The sequence below is a fragment of the Microtus ochrogaster genome, unplaced genomic scaffold, assembly GCF_000317375.1.
Source record: "Microtus ochrogaster isolate Prairie Vole_2 unplaced genomic scaffold, MicOch1.0 UNK61, whole genome shotgun sequence".
Lineage (NCBI taxonomy): Eukaryota > Metazoa > Chordata > Mammalia > Rodentia > Cricetidae > Microtus > Microtus ochrogaster.
This window is the reverse complement of record NW_004949159.1, coordinates 1,814,305-1,833,422: the sequence shown is the minus strand read 5'-3', so window position 1 is coordinate 1,833,422 and position 19,118 is coordinate 1,814,305. Positions and strand designations below refer to the sequence as shown.

At 36.2% G+C, this 19,118-nt stretch overlaps 1 protein-coding gene across 1 annotated transcript in view; it reads right to left on the bottom strand.

The window, feature by feature from the left end:
- Ghr (growth hormone receptor) overlaps positions 1-18,915 on the bottom strand; it is a 258,732-nt gene extending 239,817 nt beyond the window's left edge. The window contains exons 1-2 of the mRNA XM_005369809.2: positions 18,782-18,915; positions 18,331-18,519 (exon numbers count right to left, since the gene is read on the bottom strand). Coding sequence (XP_005369866.1) covers positions 18,331-18,519 — 189 coding nt within the window. The 5' untranslated portion in view covers positions 18,782-18,915. The remainder of the gene's footprint in view (positions 1-18,330; positions 18,520-18,781) is intronic.
- Positions 18,916-19,118: the final 203 nt, after the last annotated feature.

The following is a 19,118-nucleotide window of genomic DNA, read 5'->3' as shown; positions in this document are numbered from 1 at the left end:
GAAGAAGAAGAAGAAGAAGAAGAAGAAGAAGAAGAAGAAGAAGAAGAAGAAGAAGAAGAAGAAGAGAAGAAGAAGAAGAAGAAGAAGAAGAAGAAAGAAGAAAGAAAGTTCTGATGCCTTTGACTTAAATTTTCTTTCATTTTCCTTTTTCAAAAGACAGAAATCTTGAATCTTCTGAGGTTAGAGAAAATCTACAGGGACCACCTACCAAATTTTCACCCACTAGATCATAGCTATACCAGAAAACTCACTTAACCTAACCTACTATCTACAGTCATTCTAAAATTAATAAAAAGCATTGAAAATTACTTAGAAAATGATAGTAGAAATCTACTCAATTGTCGTTTAAATTCTTTCAAGATCAGAGTATTTGAGGAAATCACTGTGACCTTTGAATTTGTTCGAAACACCTGGCAAAATATAAGACACAGAATATAAGTACACTTGTGTGAATGAAAGAGCAATCTTATATGTGTGATTTAGCTGTTACAGTTGCTTGTAAGGAAGATTCTGCAGCACGCTCCATCTCTAAGCATTTTCCATGTCTCCAAATACAGCCATTGAGAAGCTCTGGTGAAGGAGCATTGCGACTGCCCTATATAGCTGCCTCATTCCAGTATGCTAGCTTTTCATCTCACAGATTTTTTATTGGAACAACATTGCATATATCAAATATTTTTAGTTAGTAATGTAATGAAAATGACCACATTTTACCATAACAATAATGACTGCAACAATAATCAATAAATTGAAATAAGTGATGGATTCTCATGTTTGATGTATACAGCTGTAAGTTCTATTAAGCTAGTCAAAGATGTCTTTCAGGATGCTATTTTAAAAATGTATTATAAGAGAATAACAAAGTAGAGGAGGAAAATTCACCAATAAGAAATGATCTATTATTCTTATTTTATTTGTTGTTATTGCTGTTTTATATAATATAAAAATATTATCTTGGATATGTGCATATATATTTTACATAATATAAAGAAAAATCCTTACCAGTAAGGAACAACTATTAGCTTAAAATAACTTTACAGTAGATTTCAAATCCTTCATGTTTCATAGGCAGTGTAGATTCTATAAAGGCAATATGGTATGTTACAAGATTACAAACAAAAAGGAGAAATAGAATTTCTGCAAGAAAGTAGAATCTTATTTATAACAGTGAAACAATTTTCTTAATTCACTTACCATAATTTGAAGTTTATATAATATATCTGAGATTACTTGTGTCTTTTCATCTAAGATTTTAAAAATATTTCACTTACTATAAAATCAGGCATGTAATTTAAATGTAATTCCTTTGACTTTTCAGAAAAAGAAGTCTATAAATGATTTTCTCAAAGGTTACCTACAGTGAGGTAATCAGTCATTTGATCTTTTCAGTTCACTGGTATTCCTTCCAACATAGCAGTTTCAGCTTTTACATTTTTGGATCTAGAGAGTAAAAGGCAGTGAGGATGTTTTCCTCGTCATCTGAAGTTGCCTTGGGGCAGCCGAGGGCTGGGGTGGCTCATGGCAGAAACCCTAGCAGCTGACATTTTCGGAGTAATTATAGCTCAGGAGTTGGCTGCTTGGAAGAGCAAAATCATGTCACATATGACACAGTCTATCTTTACTAATATTCTTTCACTTTTAAATAGGGCTCAAAGCTGCTAAAAAAAGAGTAACAGAGTTGTAAAATAAATGAGAGTTTAAATACAGAAATCAGATAGTTATTAAAAAATTACTTGAAAATTTGAAAATGGTATGTGTTCCACAAATGTAGCCCTCAAGATAAACTTTAAGGGAAACAAGAAATCTCTCCTATTAATGCAAAGCACTAGCTTGGGTTTTTACGTCCATCTTAGGCGCCTACTCTTAATCCAAAGTTATGACCATAGTCCCTCACCAATACATAAATCTGCCTTGTAATTTTTTTTTCTGGCTTCCTAGGACAAGTGGCATAGACAGAGATCTCTTAGATCTCTTAGAAGCCTGGAGTATTCCACTACTCACAGAAAGTACCACAGAACTGCATGTAAAAACAGGTTGTCTTCGGCTGTAGAATATAAATTGAGCCATGAGAGGTGTTTGGAAACATATGAATAACAGACGGCTCATTGGAAAAAGTCACATGAAAACAAAAGCATAAAAGAAAGCATGAATACAATGACAACTCAATGTCAGTGGTGGAAAAATTTGCACAAAAGAAAATGGAGACCGACGAGAACCTACTGCAGGGTAGGAAGTTGGGAAGGAAGGGATTTTGGATTTGTGGATGGAAAATTGGTTGCTTGGGTTACTTGGTGCTTCTGCTGAGATCTGTCTGTCACAAGGGAGATTCTGGCTCACCCTAAAGGCTCCTGCTGTGTTATTTAATTGTTGAATTCATCACCAAATAGGATCCAGACCTTAGCCTCAAAGCCTCAGAAGTTCGATTCTGACTGACAGCAGAAAGTATAAGTTAATGTGATGGTAGAATCTCTTCCCAAACCTCAGTTGCATTAAAACTAGAGGTTTACTGGGCGAGCCTGGAAAGGAGAAAGGGAATTTTTTTTAGCCTATAATGTAAAATGATAGACAAATCATAGGCATGATCCTTCTCTTTCCTGAATAGTTACAAAGGTTCCTTTCCTTTTTCTTATTTCAGATTTTTTTTGATGAAACCTTCCTTTAAGTGTGTGTTACAATATTCCCACGTTACCTTATCTGTAAAGGAATCACATGATCTCCCTCTAATATGCCTGTCCATGAGACTAGTCTGATACATAGATATTGCAGTCTTTCCCACCAAAGATGACTCTATTCACAAGTTTTTTTGAGAAGTAACAATAGTTACTATTACATGAAGTCCTAATTCATGATAAAATTTAGAATGGTTTAAATATTTGAAAAGGGAATAAAAATATGGGATTGGTGTATAAAGTATTGCAGTTATGTAGACAGAGAAAGCCTGAAAACAAAAACGCCACCAGAGATCAACTTCAGCAACAGATGAGGGTCTAAGCAATGGAAAACGAAAGAGTCTGGCCCTTCAATACACATCAGAGACAGTCTTAAATTCTAAGTGTTTTTATCAAGATCAGATCACTGGGAAGAATACAAGTAATACACATTTGAGAGGAAATTTCCTAGAATTTCAAAAGCATTGGTAAAAAGTATTTACCCAACATTGAGTTAAGAAAAGTCATTCTATTGTATTATTCACCTCTGCAATGATGTGAACCACAATCATGATTTCAATATATACCTAATCTATTGTATTTGATACAGATTTTTGTTTTCATAATATTTTTTGGTGGTACAGTAAAAATAAGGGTTATACCTTTTCTACACTTTAGGGTTTATATACATTTAATTATTATAAAATGTTAGGAATTTTTAACTTTAAATTTACATAATAATAATTCTATAATTATTAGTTTCTTTTTTCTTGTCTTTTTTTTTTTTTAGTTTGTTTTTGTTTTCAAGAGAGGGTTTCTCTGTGTCTTCCTGGCTGACTCTCCTGACTGTCCTGGAATCTTATCTGAAGTCCCGGCTGGCCTAGAACTCACAGAGATTCACCGGCCTCTGTCTCCCGAGTGCTGGTATTAAAGGCATACACCACCACTGTGGAGTGATTATTAGATTTTTTTATGGAATATTATTTTGCTGTCTGTGTAATTTAATCATTCATTCATGAGTAACACTTGAGGCTTTTCTCTGCTTGTGCATGGTGTGGATTGGTCTGGGAGAATTGTCTGTAATCCAACAATCATGCTTTAAATAAAACTCTGATTGGCCAGGCAGGAAATATAGGCGGGAAAAACAGATAGGAAGTAGAAATGATGTAATGAGAACAGGGGAATTCTGGGAAGGAGGAAGTTTATTCCCCCCACTCCTACCCAGACCACCGAAGCAGCAGGATATGATCTGCCCCACTGAAAAAAGGTACTGAGCCACATGGTTAACATAGATCAGAAAATGGGTTAATCAAGACGTGAGAGTTAGCCAGTGAGAGGTTAAAGCTAATGGGCCAATCATCTTTATAACTTATAGAGATCTCTGTGTGATTTTTGGGGGGCTTGCCAGCTGTGGAGTACTGGGCAGGACAGAAAACACAAACAAGCCAGGCCCTTTCATGTTTCAGTGGATTTGTACTGATATTGAACTAGCACACTGAGCCAAACTGGCATTTTTTATTTAGCCATGTCAGTCTAACAGAAAATGAAAGAAAAAACATTTAAGTAAAAAATATGTTGTTGCTTTTATTGGTTAATGAATAAAGTTGTTTTAGTCATGTACAAGTAAAGCAATCAGGAGTAGGGACCTTCTATTAGTTAAGCCACGGTCACTGGTAATTAATTTTAAGTAAAAGAATTTTCCAAGGGTTTTTATCTTAGTCCTGGGTGAGGTTTTTAAGCTTTACGTTACTTATCTTGTCTAGGGTAGCAAACACACAGGAGACTAACATCAACCTGGTTTTGTCTCATTTGGGCATGATACCAAGTGATCCCTATTACTCTGCACACTCCACACCTTGGAACCAGCAACACACGAAATCAAGGGGCACTCTTTCCAAGAATAAACATGGAGCTCTTGGCAACAGAAATCAGGCGGCATTTATCTAGCAGGAACAAAGCAGCTCTGAGATTAGATTTCAAATCTTATTGAATGACCACTGGCAGTCCTCAAGTATATTAAAATTTGGTGCCTTGTGTACATGTAAAGAGAAGTCTTTTTCCACATGTACTTCATTCATGAAAGATAATACAGATAGATAGTTTCTATCTTTATTGTGAAATTGTTATCTACATTAAACATTTCCATCCCCACTGGAAATACGATTATGCCTTTTTTTTCCCAAAATTTTACATTGAAATGTAGTTAAAGCTAAAGAAAAGCTTTCAATTCCAAAATTAATGGTTTGAATGAGCAATACAGTGAGGAGCAAAGTTTAACAAACTGGGTGAAAACAAAAGAAATTTAAAAATTTCAAAGGCAAATACTACCAAATGAGTTAATCTGTGTAAAAGTCGGCCTGGCATAGCATTCAGATTTCATAGATATAAAACTAGCATTCTCGTTATCAGTGTGGAGAATGACTTCACAAACATAGATTCATTAAACATAAAAATTCTCTAAGAAACATGACATTTCAACTACAAGATATTATTGTTCATGTCAAAGGAAAGGTTCTCAGGTGTTCCCAGGTTAATGCTGCGGCTGCAATGTTCCTGAAAAATTTTGTTCCAGGGAATGTTCATTTTCGATGACGCTTACAGCCTCAGGGATATTTGAGAACATCAGATGTTGCCAAGGGCACCTCAGACAGCATTTCAGGGAGACAAAGATGTTACATATGATTTCATACTATACTATAAGTCATGAAAAGTTAATAAATAATCCATATTTTCAAACGGGTTCTCAAGCAACTGCCAAGGCATCTGTGAGTGCATCTTTCTAAGTGCCCTGCAGATAGACACTATGTCACTACGTTGAAAGTTGTAGATGGTCTGGTAGAAAATAATTATTAATTATGATTAAGAAAATATTGAATTACTATTTTTAGGAGCTGGATCTATTATTTTTCCATTCATAAGAAGACAATGTCTAGTGATTATATATATATTTGGAAATATATATAAATATATATATATATATATATATATATTTGGAAACAGTATTGTTAATATGGTACATTTAAGTTCCTATAGTTATGTGTGCATGTATGAGAGAGAGTTAGAGAGTATGTATGTATGTTCTATAAAATAAGACTTTTCTGTTTACTAAGGATCACACACTGTCAATATTATTTGTAACATTTGCCATAATTTTTTTTAATTTAACATGAGGTATACTGTAATTTTACCAAGAAAATATCTGTTACCATATCTTTCATGTAAATTAATAGTAAAAATGTAACATTGCATGAGTTTGTTGTTTCTTGATTCCATTTAGAATGAGATAAGTGAATATTTCTATTTTAACTTGTTCTATATTTTCTTAGGTCCAATGGATATGTAAAAATATCTTGCTACAGAATTCAAAAATGGAAAGGCATGTTCCATGATGAACATATTTACTGTCTAAAAAATAAATCCAGATGGCAGTAATATTAAAAATAAATGTAGAGAAGAAAGCTATTTCTATCACATTTGTATTTATTGAGTGTCTATACATTGCGTATGTGGACCTATTCACCACTGCAAACAAGTAAAAGTCAGAAGATAGTTTCTTCCTTAGAGGTATCAATCGTCTCCTTCCTCCATGTGGGAATTGGGGATCAAACCATCTCATTATATCACAAATTATGAAAAGTCCACAGTTGTAAGCATAATCTCTTTTAGTTCTCATGTGTATGTAATGCCTGCATGTATGTTGCATCCTGGCATAGAGACAGTTGTGTGCATGTGGAGGACGGAGGTCACCATCAGGTATCTTTATTGATTCCTAACCTTTTTGAAACTGTGTCTCTCAATGGACCTAGACATTCCCTGTTTGGCTAGCTTGGTGAGCCAGCAAGACCCAGAAATCTTCCTGAGCTGCTTCCTGGGAACTACCATCACATGTTTGCTGTGCTGGCATGTTCTTGCACTTGCTGAGGTTCTAAGGCAGATGCTCATACTCAGCACTTTACTAAACAATCCATCTCATCTCTGTATTTCACTTTGAAACCTCATTCCCCACATAAGTACTATTCAATGTGGAAAACAGAAAACCAAATAATCTATGATAGACAGAGGTTGCTGAATTTATCCATACATCCTCACTCAACATGAAATACACTCAAATTATAACATGTATGATGATTACATATGATAATAATTTTTGAATTGTTAGTATTTAAATGAAGTCATTAATTCCCTTATCTTTTTCTTTTGTTCACGCTTTTAAAATGTTCTGGAAGTGAAAGAAAAAATATTTTTAGTGAGAACAACAAGAACAGAAAAAGGTTGCAAGGGTAATATTTGTAAGTTGGCTACACTTAGAACAACCCTAATGGTTTCCAGGAAATATGACGACAACATTTGCTACAAGAATACATGCCGGTTGCCTTCTGTTTTAGTTTTGCAGATATCCTTGCCATCTCAAATATTTGAACAGCACTATCACTGTAGAAAATTACTAATAATATTCAGTGGTATGCCGTTCCAAATACAAGACCCTATGAGAATAAACACTAAGGTTTGAAGAATATTGATGTACAGTTATAGGCTTTTATAAAGATGAATGAATGATAAACAATGAGATGCCTTTTCCCACTGCAAGATAAATAGATCAACTCAAAGTGTTATCACTGTCCCTTTGTCTAAAAGACATTAAAATCTGTAGAAAATTTCAAATAATTATCAGCATCTCAATCAAACTGATAAGAAAAGATTCAGTGGTAACATTCAGAAGATAAAACAAAAACAAAACAAAACCATTAATTACCTGTCATAATTCATTTAAAATTATAACTATTAATAAATAAAAATACATATGAGCTTTAAAGATAAGGCTCAAATAACACTAGTCCTGAAGAGGTTAATAAAATTTTTGAAACTCAGTTTCATTTAACATATTTTTGCTTTAAGCTTTTTTTTTAAGATTCTACTAAACAAAACTTCAAATTGCCTAATTGAAACTTGGGTCTAGTTCTTAAATAGACTCTTTTCTAGGGATCATAGACAAATAGCCAGCAAGTATAGGAAAGGATCTCAAATTCACTAAACTTTGAAAAAGTAGAAATTAAAGCCAGAAGGAGGGATCACTCCAGATGTATTAGGAGATCTATTTTAGTATGGATGTAAAGCAATTGATATCAGTAGCATTATTGGTGGAAATGAAAATCAATGTATCCACTATGATAAACAGTATGGTACTTCCTTACAAAAATTCAAAATGAGGCTCAGTGTACCAAGACACCTGCCTCTAAACCAGAGTTCTGTCCCTGGAACGATGTGCTGTAAGGAAATAACTGATTTCCAGAAGCTGTTCTTAACCCCGGTACCCCACACATAAACATGTACCATGGCTTGCTAGTGCATACAGTCCCATCAGTAAATGCAATTAAAAAAATAATAGAAAATTCAAGCACCACATAATGCAGAATTCCTTTTGTGGGTACATGCATAAATAGCTAAAAGTAGAATCTTGATATGTTTACTCATCCATAATTATGGCAACAGTAGTTCTTCTTCCTTAGGCACAGCTAGATTCACATCAACTTGTGGATGGACAAAAACAGTATTGTGATAAACAGGATATTAACTCTCAGAAAAGAAATAAATCAGAGATGGGTAGAGAGCCCAGTCAGTAAAGTCTCTGCCATGCAGTCATGAATATTTGAGTTCATTCCCCAACACCTTTGTTCAAGGCTGTAGGTGATGGCATGAGCTATAATCCCAGCACTGGAGAAAGGAGGATCTCTAAGTCTTTCTGACCAACTAGTCTTGCCATGTTGCTTGAACCTATGAGTCAAAAACTAGCTGGAAGGAATATGAAAAGAACACCCAATGTTAGCTTTTGTTCACAACGTTCACATACATGTGAGTGCTCATGCATATCCACAAACAAGTGTACATGTGAATGTGAAATTGTACACACACACAAGTGTGAACTTGTACATACACACTAACCACAAAATATGCCCTGTAGCATGCCACATCATAATTAAGCCTTAAGGAGATCATGTTAAGTGGAATTAACCGGTTACAGAAGAACACTTCTGGCATTATTCCATTTACGTGAAATATGTAGTAAATTTAATAAAACAGAAAAACAGGATCGTGACTGCAAGGGGTTGGAGGCTGGTAAGATGGAAAGTTCTTCACTGGGTGTAGAATTTGTGGTTTCAAGGAGATAGAGTGCTTCAAATTATGTGTACCAAAATGAAAATACACCACTTAAATTCTATAACAGCTAACATTATAAATGTTTTACTTTTAACCACAACTAGCATTACAAAACATATTACATGTCTCCAAACTCCAAACAGGTAAAATATTTTGATAAAGGAAAGGAAGCATTATTACTCTGCTGCGTAAAGACAAGAACTTTGGGTTTCAAATGCCAGTACAAGCCTAAGACTTTAAGTGATGTGATATTTTTGCAGATTCAGGATGACGTGAACTATCATAGATGGAGTCATTAGAACTTTGATCTTTGCAGGGATTCACAGCACACGCTGCATGCATGATGCTGTATTTTGCCCTGGGCAGTGGCACTAAGCCATGGCTCTCCATCAGTCATGCTTGAGATCCCAAAGAAAAACAGTGAATTCCCTCCAGTGAACAAAATTACTTAGGCTCTGACATACAATAAAATATGTGTGCATACACATTTTGATGTACCACATTTGTGATTTGTGATAGTTTAATCAGGATTTTACTCCTTCTAAGCCAGGGAATTATCTATTAGAAATAAACTTCACTGAAGCTAACTGATTATGATTCTTTGCACCTAGTTTCTTGACCTATTCAATGGGAATATAATTGCACATATGCACAAATGCAATTTGTTTATTGGGAAATTGTTGACAGTAAAAATACATGATATCAAAATAGGTAAATGAGAAATTATGTTTTTACTTCAACCTAAAGCAATATTTCTAGGGTTTTCAATGTATCTTCTGATATGCTCTTATCTTTCATCTTATCATTTGAAGTAGAAAAATAAAGCACACACAACTATCAACTCATTTGTGATAAGAACACTATCAATTTCTACCCATCAGAAAATATATTTTCTTATATTTTTAGTAATTACCTCTTCTGATATTTTGAATAAGCACACTTCTGTCATCATCACTTCACTTGACCAGGGGAAATAAAACTCTGAGTTCTCTATTTACACGTAAAATGCAGGCAATCTATGCCTTTATTTGAAATTGTTTGATTATACTGACAATCAATATTGTTAGTAAAATATTTTTCTGGAACTGGTCTCACTTTTTACCTTAGACCTGTTGAATTCACAGTAACCTCCTCACCTCTGAATATGAATATAAGCCTGCATTTGTTCTCTGAATTCTGAGCCTACAGCTTCACAGTTATGTCTCTTCATTGATAAAGTTTCTATTGCACTGTATTTAGAGTTAGTGAGAGAGACTACTTGTCAATAATTATTGATGATTCAGAGATATTTCAGACATGTTACCCAATAAGATATATCTGTAAAAATAAACTTCCCAGAAAACAAGATAAGTAATGTCAACTATAAGAAAGTAAGCTTTGCCATCAGCCTCCTTGTAACTTCCTACAGCATACTCTTCATTGATTCTGACCATCAGTAGTTTCTCTTAGAAGTAACAATTAACCATCCGGATTCCTAGACAGTCTTGGATAAGGCATCTCAGCTGTGCCTTAAGAAGGGCTTCTTTCCCTGTTCTTCATGGCTATAAGAATAGAGATATAGTAGCACTATGATGGAAGTACTGAAAGCAACACCAACAGCTTACAAGTAATGATAAAACTCATAGTATCAGTCGGTGCAGAGGGAATATTGAAAGTGTTCTCAAGAGAGAACTGCAATGGTAATTATTAGAGGATGGCCAAATGCAATAGTCACCAAAACCTTCCAACCACCACCAGATATTGCAACCATTTTCTTAATGTTAGTTAGTCTTTCTTCAGTAGGGATTAAACTTCACAGTTACTCTGTTAGCTAAATGTTGCCATGAAAATACAGTCAGGTTAATGCTATACAAGCAAAAGTCATGCCTGAGCATGCTCAGGTCAACACATGAATGAGTTTCTTTTCTTGGAACTCTCGTGAATATCTGCTATACAAAAATCACCCATTTATGGAGGTCACTGCTTCAGAAAGTAACTCTGAAACCTCTGGACAGAATGGACAAATCCTTGAGTAGTCAGAAACGAAACTGGCTGGTAAAAGACAGCACAGTTACAAGAGGCAATACTTAAAGGCTTTGCACCTGGCAATGTACAGTTAAATACAATACACACTGAGTGTAATATTCTATTCTTCAATGTAATCTGTGAGAATTTATTGTTGTAATGCTAGGCATATTGTAGACAGGGTTAGAGACTCAGAACTTGAACAATGAGAACTTCATAGTCCACCAACTTACATGAATCTGCAAAATAGTAACTGTTGAGAGAAGAAAGATAAAAAGGTTTTCACAAATGAGAAAAAAACATCTAAGGACTCCAAGAGCTTGAGGAGTTGGATAGTATGTACAAAAGGTTCAAAGCTCTTCTTTCAAAAGTAAGTACATAAAATAAAATAAAATTGTGAACAGAACATGAAGCCATAAAAGGGAAAATTGAATAAGAACATAAAATGTCACGTTGAATTTGACTCCTGAGATCTAAAAGTATTCAACCCATAATCTTACAGTAAGCTTTCTAGTGGAATACAATGCTCCTTTTGAATATGTAACTCATAAGTTTGAGGATCTGGTGCCAAAGAAATTTAATTCCTGTAAGAAGAGTATACTGTGACCACGTGGATAATAACAAATGAGATCATCTCATAACCAGAAGTAAGAAAAAAATCTTAAAATGCTGAAATCATCTGGTTATAGGCTTTCTATTGACAATGTCATATAGAATATATATATAATGTATATGGTGTATATGCCTAGATCTATACTCATGATTACCTTGATTTTCATATTGTTTTCTGTACCTATTCAAAGATATATACACATATAAAGTATTTTATTTTGTATATATGTTCATATATAACAGTATATATTACAATATAAACTTATGTATATGATATATATGCATACATATAACATAAGAAACACACAAGGAGAATTAATATGCATATAGTTAACTTTTGAAAGAATTCCCTAAAAGTTATAAACGGGGAAAGCATATATTTTTTGCTTCGCAATGAGTTCCATTAGGATGAGTTCATAAAAGAGATTGACTGAATAGTTACCAGCAGACTTTCTCACCAGAGCTGCTTACATGATGCAAGAACTACTAAACCAGAAAGCCAAGAGACATTCTCTGGCCTGCTTCCTTTATCCTGGGATACTTGACTTGAGAAACATCGACCATAAATCCATCCTGGTGGATCCACAGTGATGTGGAAAGAGAATGAAGACATAGGAATGTGGAGGGTTAACATGACCAAATTAGGACGCACAGGACTGGAGTCATGATGATGAAACATGTGAGTCCTTACTGCCCTGCTGATTCATTGGCCCCAGAATAGTCATGGTGCTCTATTGTTTCTTTTAAGAATTATATTGATTTTCTGCAGCTAAAATCTCCTTGTGATTTAAACAATATGACTGCCAGTCCCATACTAATATGGCTTCACTCTATAGCCCTCCACCTACTCTGACTTGAAAATATGTAACTAATAGTGAAAAGACTCCTAAGAACTAAACAGTGATGTATATTCAAAGTAAAATAAAGCAAAGAAAGCTCTGAGGAAAATGTAAGCAGTTAACAGATTTCTCAAGGAGAAACTATGGTGGTTTTTTTTTTACTGTAAAAATTATAAGAAATGGGGTACAAGAAGTATAACAGTAGCATAGCATATGCTTAAATATGTGGGGACCTGGGTTCAATATCTGGAAAGTAGTTCATAAATATGCAGATGCAGACAGTCATGCACACAACATTCATGCAGATATGTATGTTCACAGACTCAGATACGTAATTATCATTGCAGTTACAATGTCTCATAGAGAGAAATATTGGTTGTCAACACTTGCATATGCATTGGACAGATATTGTGGTGGTTTGAATGAAAACGGCTCCCATATCTGCATGGGACCAATCTAGACCCTCTGTATGTGTGTGACAATTGAGTATCTGGTTTCTTAAGAGAGCTTCTAACAGTGAGAGCAGGACCACTCCCTGACACTTAGTCGGCTTTTAGTAACCTGTTCTCCAAGGTGGATTATCTGCTCCAGCATAAGGGCAGAATCTCAATCCTGCTTCAACATGATGTGCCATGCTTTGTGCAAGTTCATGGGAGCCCTATCCTTTCCTAATGGAGATGGAGAGGAGTAGATGGGGGAAGGGAATAGATGGGAAAGGGGAGGGGACAGGAAGAGAGTAAAAAGGGGAAATGGGTTGGTATATAAAAGAAATGAAAAAAATAGCATCTAAATAAAAATTTTAAAAATTGACTCCTATGAGATCATATATTTAAATTCCTGTTCTCCCACTGATGGAACTATTTTCAAAGACTAGGAGATGAAGCCATATTACAGGAGGTATGTGGGTTTTGAAGTTTCAAAAGCCCAAGCTACCCCCAGTAAGCTCTTTCCATGATTCCTGCTTGTAGATCAAGATGTAAGATTTCAGATACTGCACCAATACCATGCCTCCTCCCATCATGATGGCCATGAACTCTAACCCTCTGGAATCATGAGCTAAATATTTCTTTAAGTCGCCTTCATCATGATGTCTTTCACAACAACAGAAAAGAAGCTAATACATTCGTTATTGAGAATGTACCCCTGGACATTCTCAATGTACTCTTGAACATTAACTATGCTATTTCATTCACATTATGAACAATTTCTAATTACTCATTAATTATATGTGGGTTATATACTGTTGAAAGGAAAAATGGTAGAATTCAGCTACTAATCACAAAGTAGTACCAAGGAAGAATCCTCCTCTATGTTAAGATTATGTGTAATACTAAAGATCACAATAGGCATGCGTCACTAACCTTAAAGTCACAGACAACTGAAAGAGCCTTTTTCGTAATTTCCTCATGAAAAAGAATAAAATAAATTTAAGTGATTGCAGTGGTTTGAAAGGAAATGCTAGCCCCCCACTTAGGGAGTGACCCTATTAGAAGATGTGACTTTGTTGAAGAGGAAGTGGCCTTGTTGGTAGAAATGTGTCACTGTGGAGTGAACTTTGAGGTTTTCTATATTCAAATTATTCCCAATGTGGACTCAGATAACTTCTGCTGCCTGCGCATCAAGATGTAAAATTCTCAGCTCCTTTTCAAGCCCCACTTCTACCTGCATTCCACCTGCCGTGAGAGTAACTGGACCTCGGAACTCTAGCCAGACCCAATTAAATGTTTTTCTTATTAATTGTTATGGTCATGGTGCTTCTTCACAGCAATAAAAACCCTAACAAAGACAGTGATAGAGAACTGAGAGTACACACACACAAACCAATTGTTTTATTGATTTTTCTAACAGAAGAAAATATTACAACAACCAAAACACTGAGTCTTAGCAGCCCCTGATCCTCCATATCCCAGGGAAGATACAACATTTTGAACCACCATCTCTCAAATTATTCCTACAGCCAAGAAGCTCAACTCAGATAAAAAAGAAAGTGAGGTGAAAGGAAAATAAAAATAAGAAAGGTTACTCTTCTAAAACCCTAATTAGCTGTTTTATTTTTGCAAAATAAAATTATCACCAGCAAATCTCAGAGAAGTTTGAGTCCTTTGGACTTAATCCTAGGTGTCACATAGAAAAAAAATGCTTTACTCTGTGTGTGTTACATTTTCAGAGTTTTGTAGAAGTCCTTTAGTTGTAGGCTAAATTTCATATTGAAATAGATTTTGTTATTAGAATTGAACATTAAAAATTACTTAAGTAGAATTATGGACCAAAATTTGTGGATTTTACAATATTAATGGTAATCATTTCTTGAAGCAGTTAAAAATTAGGTCCAGTTAAGTTTTGAAACAAAACTCTAATCTAGACTTTTTTTGTGTTGTAGTTTAAAGGTATAACCTTGATTTTCTTATATGGTGGACTGAAATTATCATAACCACACGAACTCCTTTTCCTATGCTTTTACTGGACTTCATTCAATGAGCAGCACTTGAAGTTCTCTAATATTTTGTCTTTATTGTCACTCTTGGCTAGTACTTTAGTGAAATCAACAATCTACAGGGTTGATGATGGTATTACACCGTATGATACTGAGTTCTTCATTGGTTTGCAAATTCTTTATGCATTTATTACATGACAAAGGGAGTGCTTTAATTGAACTCATGGATCATAAAAGTTTATAATATGTAACATTTGAGCCATTTGAGTTAATGACTCAGTTTCCTCTTAATTATCTCAATATATATGTAAGGATGAAATAAGATATCACTTTGTGGTCCTACTCTTCAACAAATAATACTCCACAAATACTTCCACCTATGAAAGTTTTGTGATTAATATCACAACATAGCAGAGCTTGACAAAACCAAAAAGTATGCAACCAGTATGTCTATGGAACATTCCCTATGTTGAGATGAGAGTTTGGGATTTTATTATTTGGGACTTCATTTTTAAATTTTAATTAACTTTAATTGTCACCACTCTCCTGTCTTAATGTGTATGTACTAGAGATTGCTCAGGTCTTACTTAGCCATGCACTATACCTTATCCAGTATCTCATTTTAAATTCATGTAAGTATACTTTGAAGATACCATGTTGGTTTTAGATAGTATTTTTTAAAGTTCTTGACTGCTACAATTATAGGTGAATTTAAACTGTAATTTTCTTTTTAAAACATAGGAATTAAAAACTCTGCTAGAATTTTATTTTACTTAACAAGTGATCCTTAAAAGATTAAAAGTTTTCAGTGGAATAAATTGCATTTGTATAGAAATAAAGGCCAGAAATATAACAGAATAAAAGGCATCATGCAAATTAATAGTAAAGAATAGTCAAAAATATTTACACTTCCTCCTTTATTAATGCTTATCTTCAGTTTCCTTTGATTTTATTATTTCCCTTGATTTTTGCTGAGGAAATTGTTATTAGAGATGTTCTGTTCCTCATATTTAAAGCTTTCCCCACAACAAATGTTTACAAATATACATTAAATTAAATGTGTAAAAAGATGTTAGTTTATGGGTATTCAATTATAAGTACATATACAATAAAGTTATGAAATATAAGTCAAAGGAAGGCACAGTTGATCTGTCAAGGGGTAGCTTGTAAACTGATATTTACTTTACAAAAGGAATGTAAGAATTAATTCCACTATCAACTATCCTGGAGAATTAATTATGGTGAAGAATTATGTTTCCTAAATTATGTCAATTATCTTTTTATAAAATAAGCATGAGAAGAATTTGCTGAAGTAAAACTGGTTTTATGAGAAGAGGCTCAGATGTCCTTGTCTGTTTCCTTTTCTCTACTCTGAGCACAGAAACGATCATTTCAGATAGAAAGCTCAAACAGAACACTAGAGACGGTCACTGCAACACAATAAATTTGCATTTCAAACAATGCCTCCTAGCCATGTGCTTTCCCCCAAAAGTGAGTCTCATTGTCCACCTGTTTGTGCTAGTAAGAATGGAAAGGAATGTTTTACCCCAAAAGAAAGAAGCTTGGAAGATGCCGGGTGGTGTGCACTAGTTTGTACACGCTGTGCTCTGAGGGCTGAATTGAAGACACATCACCTCTCCTTTCATCATTATCAGGAAGCAACAGGTATTTGAAGGTAACATTTAATCAACAGTTCTTTTTATCTCCCTGGCTGTCATCATAAAGTGAAATTATCTTCCTATCATGGCTCATGGCTACTTTAAAACAAAACTTAAGTTTTAAATACATACATACATACATACGTATATTCATATTGGTTACATTTTATGGATTGCATATGTGAATTGTATATTTATTATATGTCAGAAAACCCTCTACTTGACTTGACATTTTTGAGAAACCTTTCCAGCGAGTGCACACAGAAACTCCCGAGAAACACAGCGGACACATTCTGTTTCTATTGAGTACTAGCATATTTACTTTCATAGTAAGCAACTCAGCTTGCCACAGCTCAAATGCTCCATACTGTCCGAAAGTCAACTGCTTTCTCTTAATAGTAATGTTATTTAACTAAAGCCAGAGAACTCTGGGGCACTCGGGATATAAAGTATGTTAGAAGTGCCCAAATTTCATTTTAAAATATAGTAGTTATTCAATAAATGTGTGTCAATATTGGCCGAACTGTTTAAACACTGCCACAATTTTCAATATTTCTTTTCTCAAGTGAGGGCATGATAAGTGGCAGTTCTCTCCTGATACAAAATAACTGCCTGCTTCCTTTTGATTCTGCTTAGTATCAGTGTTAGCTTAAAGCAGTTAGCCAAGAACTCTGCATTTACAAGAGTAAAGAACATTCATTTAGCAAAAAGAATGATGTTCACATTTCATTCATAAAGCCAAACTGAAGCCTGCAACAAGAATGAGCACAGTCATTTTCCACGCCGTACATCCGTGCTGTGTATCATCTAGATTTACATTTAAACTATAATCGCATTTCTTCAGAATCTCTTTGTGAGATTTCCCCTGCCAATTACTTTATGGGGAAGTGGTAGAAGAAGAGAATGATGTATCTAGAATGAGAATTAGCCCATGCCTTTATCTGTTTTCCTTATCATAGGATCTGAGCTAATAGAAGTTAACTCACAGACTAGGAAAGGAAGCATTGACGATTGACTCAGAGAGAGACTCTCAAAAGTCACTAAATGACTAGACAAGGAATATTTATCAGTCTGCCAATCCTTAAACCCCTGGGTTTTACAGGGTGAGCTACGGATGGGACTCAGTGGTCAGAACGATCTCTTCAGGGCATCAACAAAGTTCAAAGCTCTGGGCACAGCATCTAATATTCTCACAGGACTCCATTCAGACCAGGTGGGGGTGACTAGTGTGTTCTCTTGTACATTGGCTCCATATGAGCAAATGTGAGAGTCTCTTAAGCTAGTTGCTTCGAAGAGCTCTTTAGAAAACTCCCAAGGTATTCTAACGTTTTAACTCTTTCGTTGCAGTTCACATTGCTCCCTGTAACATCGAGTGCAAGACAAAAGTGTTCCAGGGTACGTGAATGCAGAAACAAAATCTGGTGGACAGTTTTACGTAACCAGCAGCAGTTCAACTTCTGCGGACTGATACTTCCAAACAGCCTCCCACCCTCAGAGGGCAGGCATTTATCAATGTTACATCTTTGTACCGCCTCCCTCAAATTCCTTAATGGACCATTAGTAAGTAGATCGATCCTAGTTACTTTATAGCCAGGCAACGAAGAGGCACCTCTGTTCTGTTTACTAGTGCCAGAAACACCATTCAAAAGTTGAGAAGGTCGAAGCAGCTACTTTGCAAACCTTTGTTTGGGGGGCGCGGAGGGGGGGGGCGAAAGATTGGGATGTCCTGGCGCAGAAAGGAAGAAGAGAGAGAACCTAGCGTCACCTAACTCAGATATATATGTAACAAGCAAATTCCTACTTAAGCTATTTGGTAGGGAATGTGGACTGCTAAGTTCTCCAGTGACACTGTCGAGCTTTTTCACCCCACCTCCGCCTTTCCTTAGAAAACCGAGCCCCTTCCCCACCTCTGACAGCAAGGACAAATGCCAGCCCTGAAGCTAAATGCGCGTGACTGCGAAAGGGTGCGCATCACTTACGTCTCGGAATTTGTTCCACTGTCCGACTTCCTTGTCATACTGAGAGATTGTGGTGAGCCATTGTTTTTCATCCAGAAAATTACCGCCGTCCGACCGCCCCCCGGCCGCAGCCACCACCGCGGCAGCTGCAAGAGTCTGGCTGCACCAAGCCGCTGCACACACACACAATAAGGCTGACACCTTGAGCATCTGGGAAGGAGACACAACCAGGAGTAGGGAGCGGTGTCAGATACCGGGTGCGAAGATGGGGGCGCCCCTGGAAGGCATGCATCAGCGAGGAGAGAAGGGGAAACGAGCAGGGACAGGGGTGTCCCCTTCTAGGAGGCTTCACCTCCAAACCAGGGCACTCACACACACGCAGACCCAAGGGAGAAGAAGAAGAGGTTTAAGGGAGGAAGCCCCAAGCAGCGAGAGTCCCAGCGGCCAGATAAAACGCTTGCCGGCCCATCACCTTGTTGGGAGCGGGCACGGAGCTCGTAGCTCCTGATGGAAACGCAGCCTGGCTCTGGCAACTCGCTTCTCGCTGGAGCTGCTGCACGCGCCGCCCGTCTCAGCCGTCCACTCAGCTCCCTGAGCCCAGAGCTCCCCCCAGCCCACCCTCCCCGCGCCGATCCCTCACCAGCTCCCCTTGCTTCACCCCTCCCTCCCCCACCTCCGTCTTCCCCTCCTCCTATCCCACCTTCCTCTCCCTGAATCCCAGCTGCAGCAAGTTCCGGATGCGAAGCCTGGCTGGAGGCAGAGGATGCTGTATGCTCCCTGCCTAGGAATCCTTTGCTTCCTAACCTCTT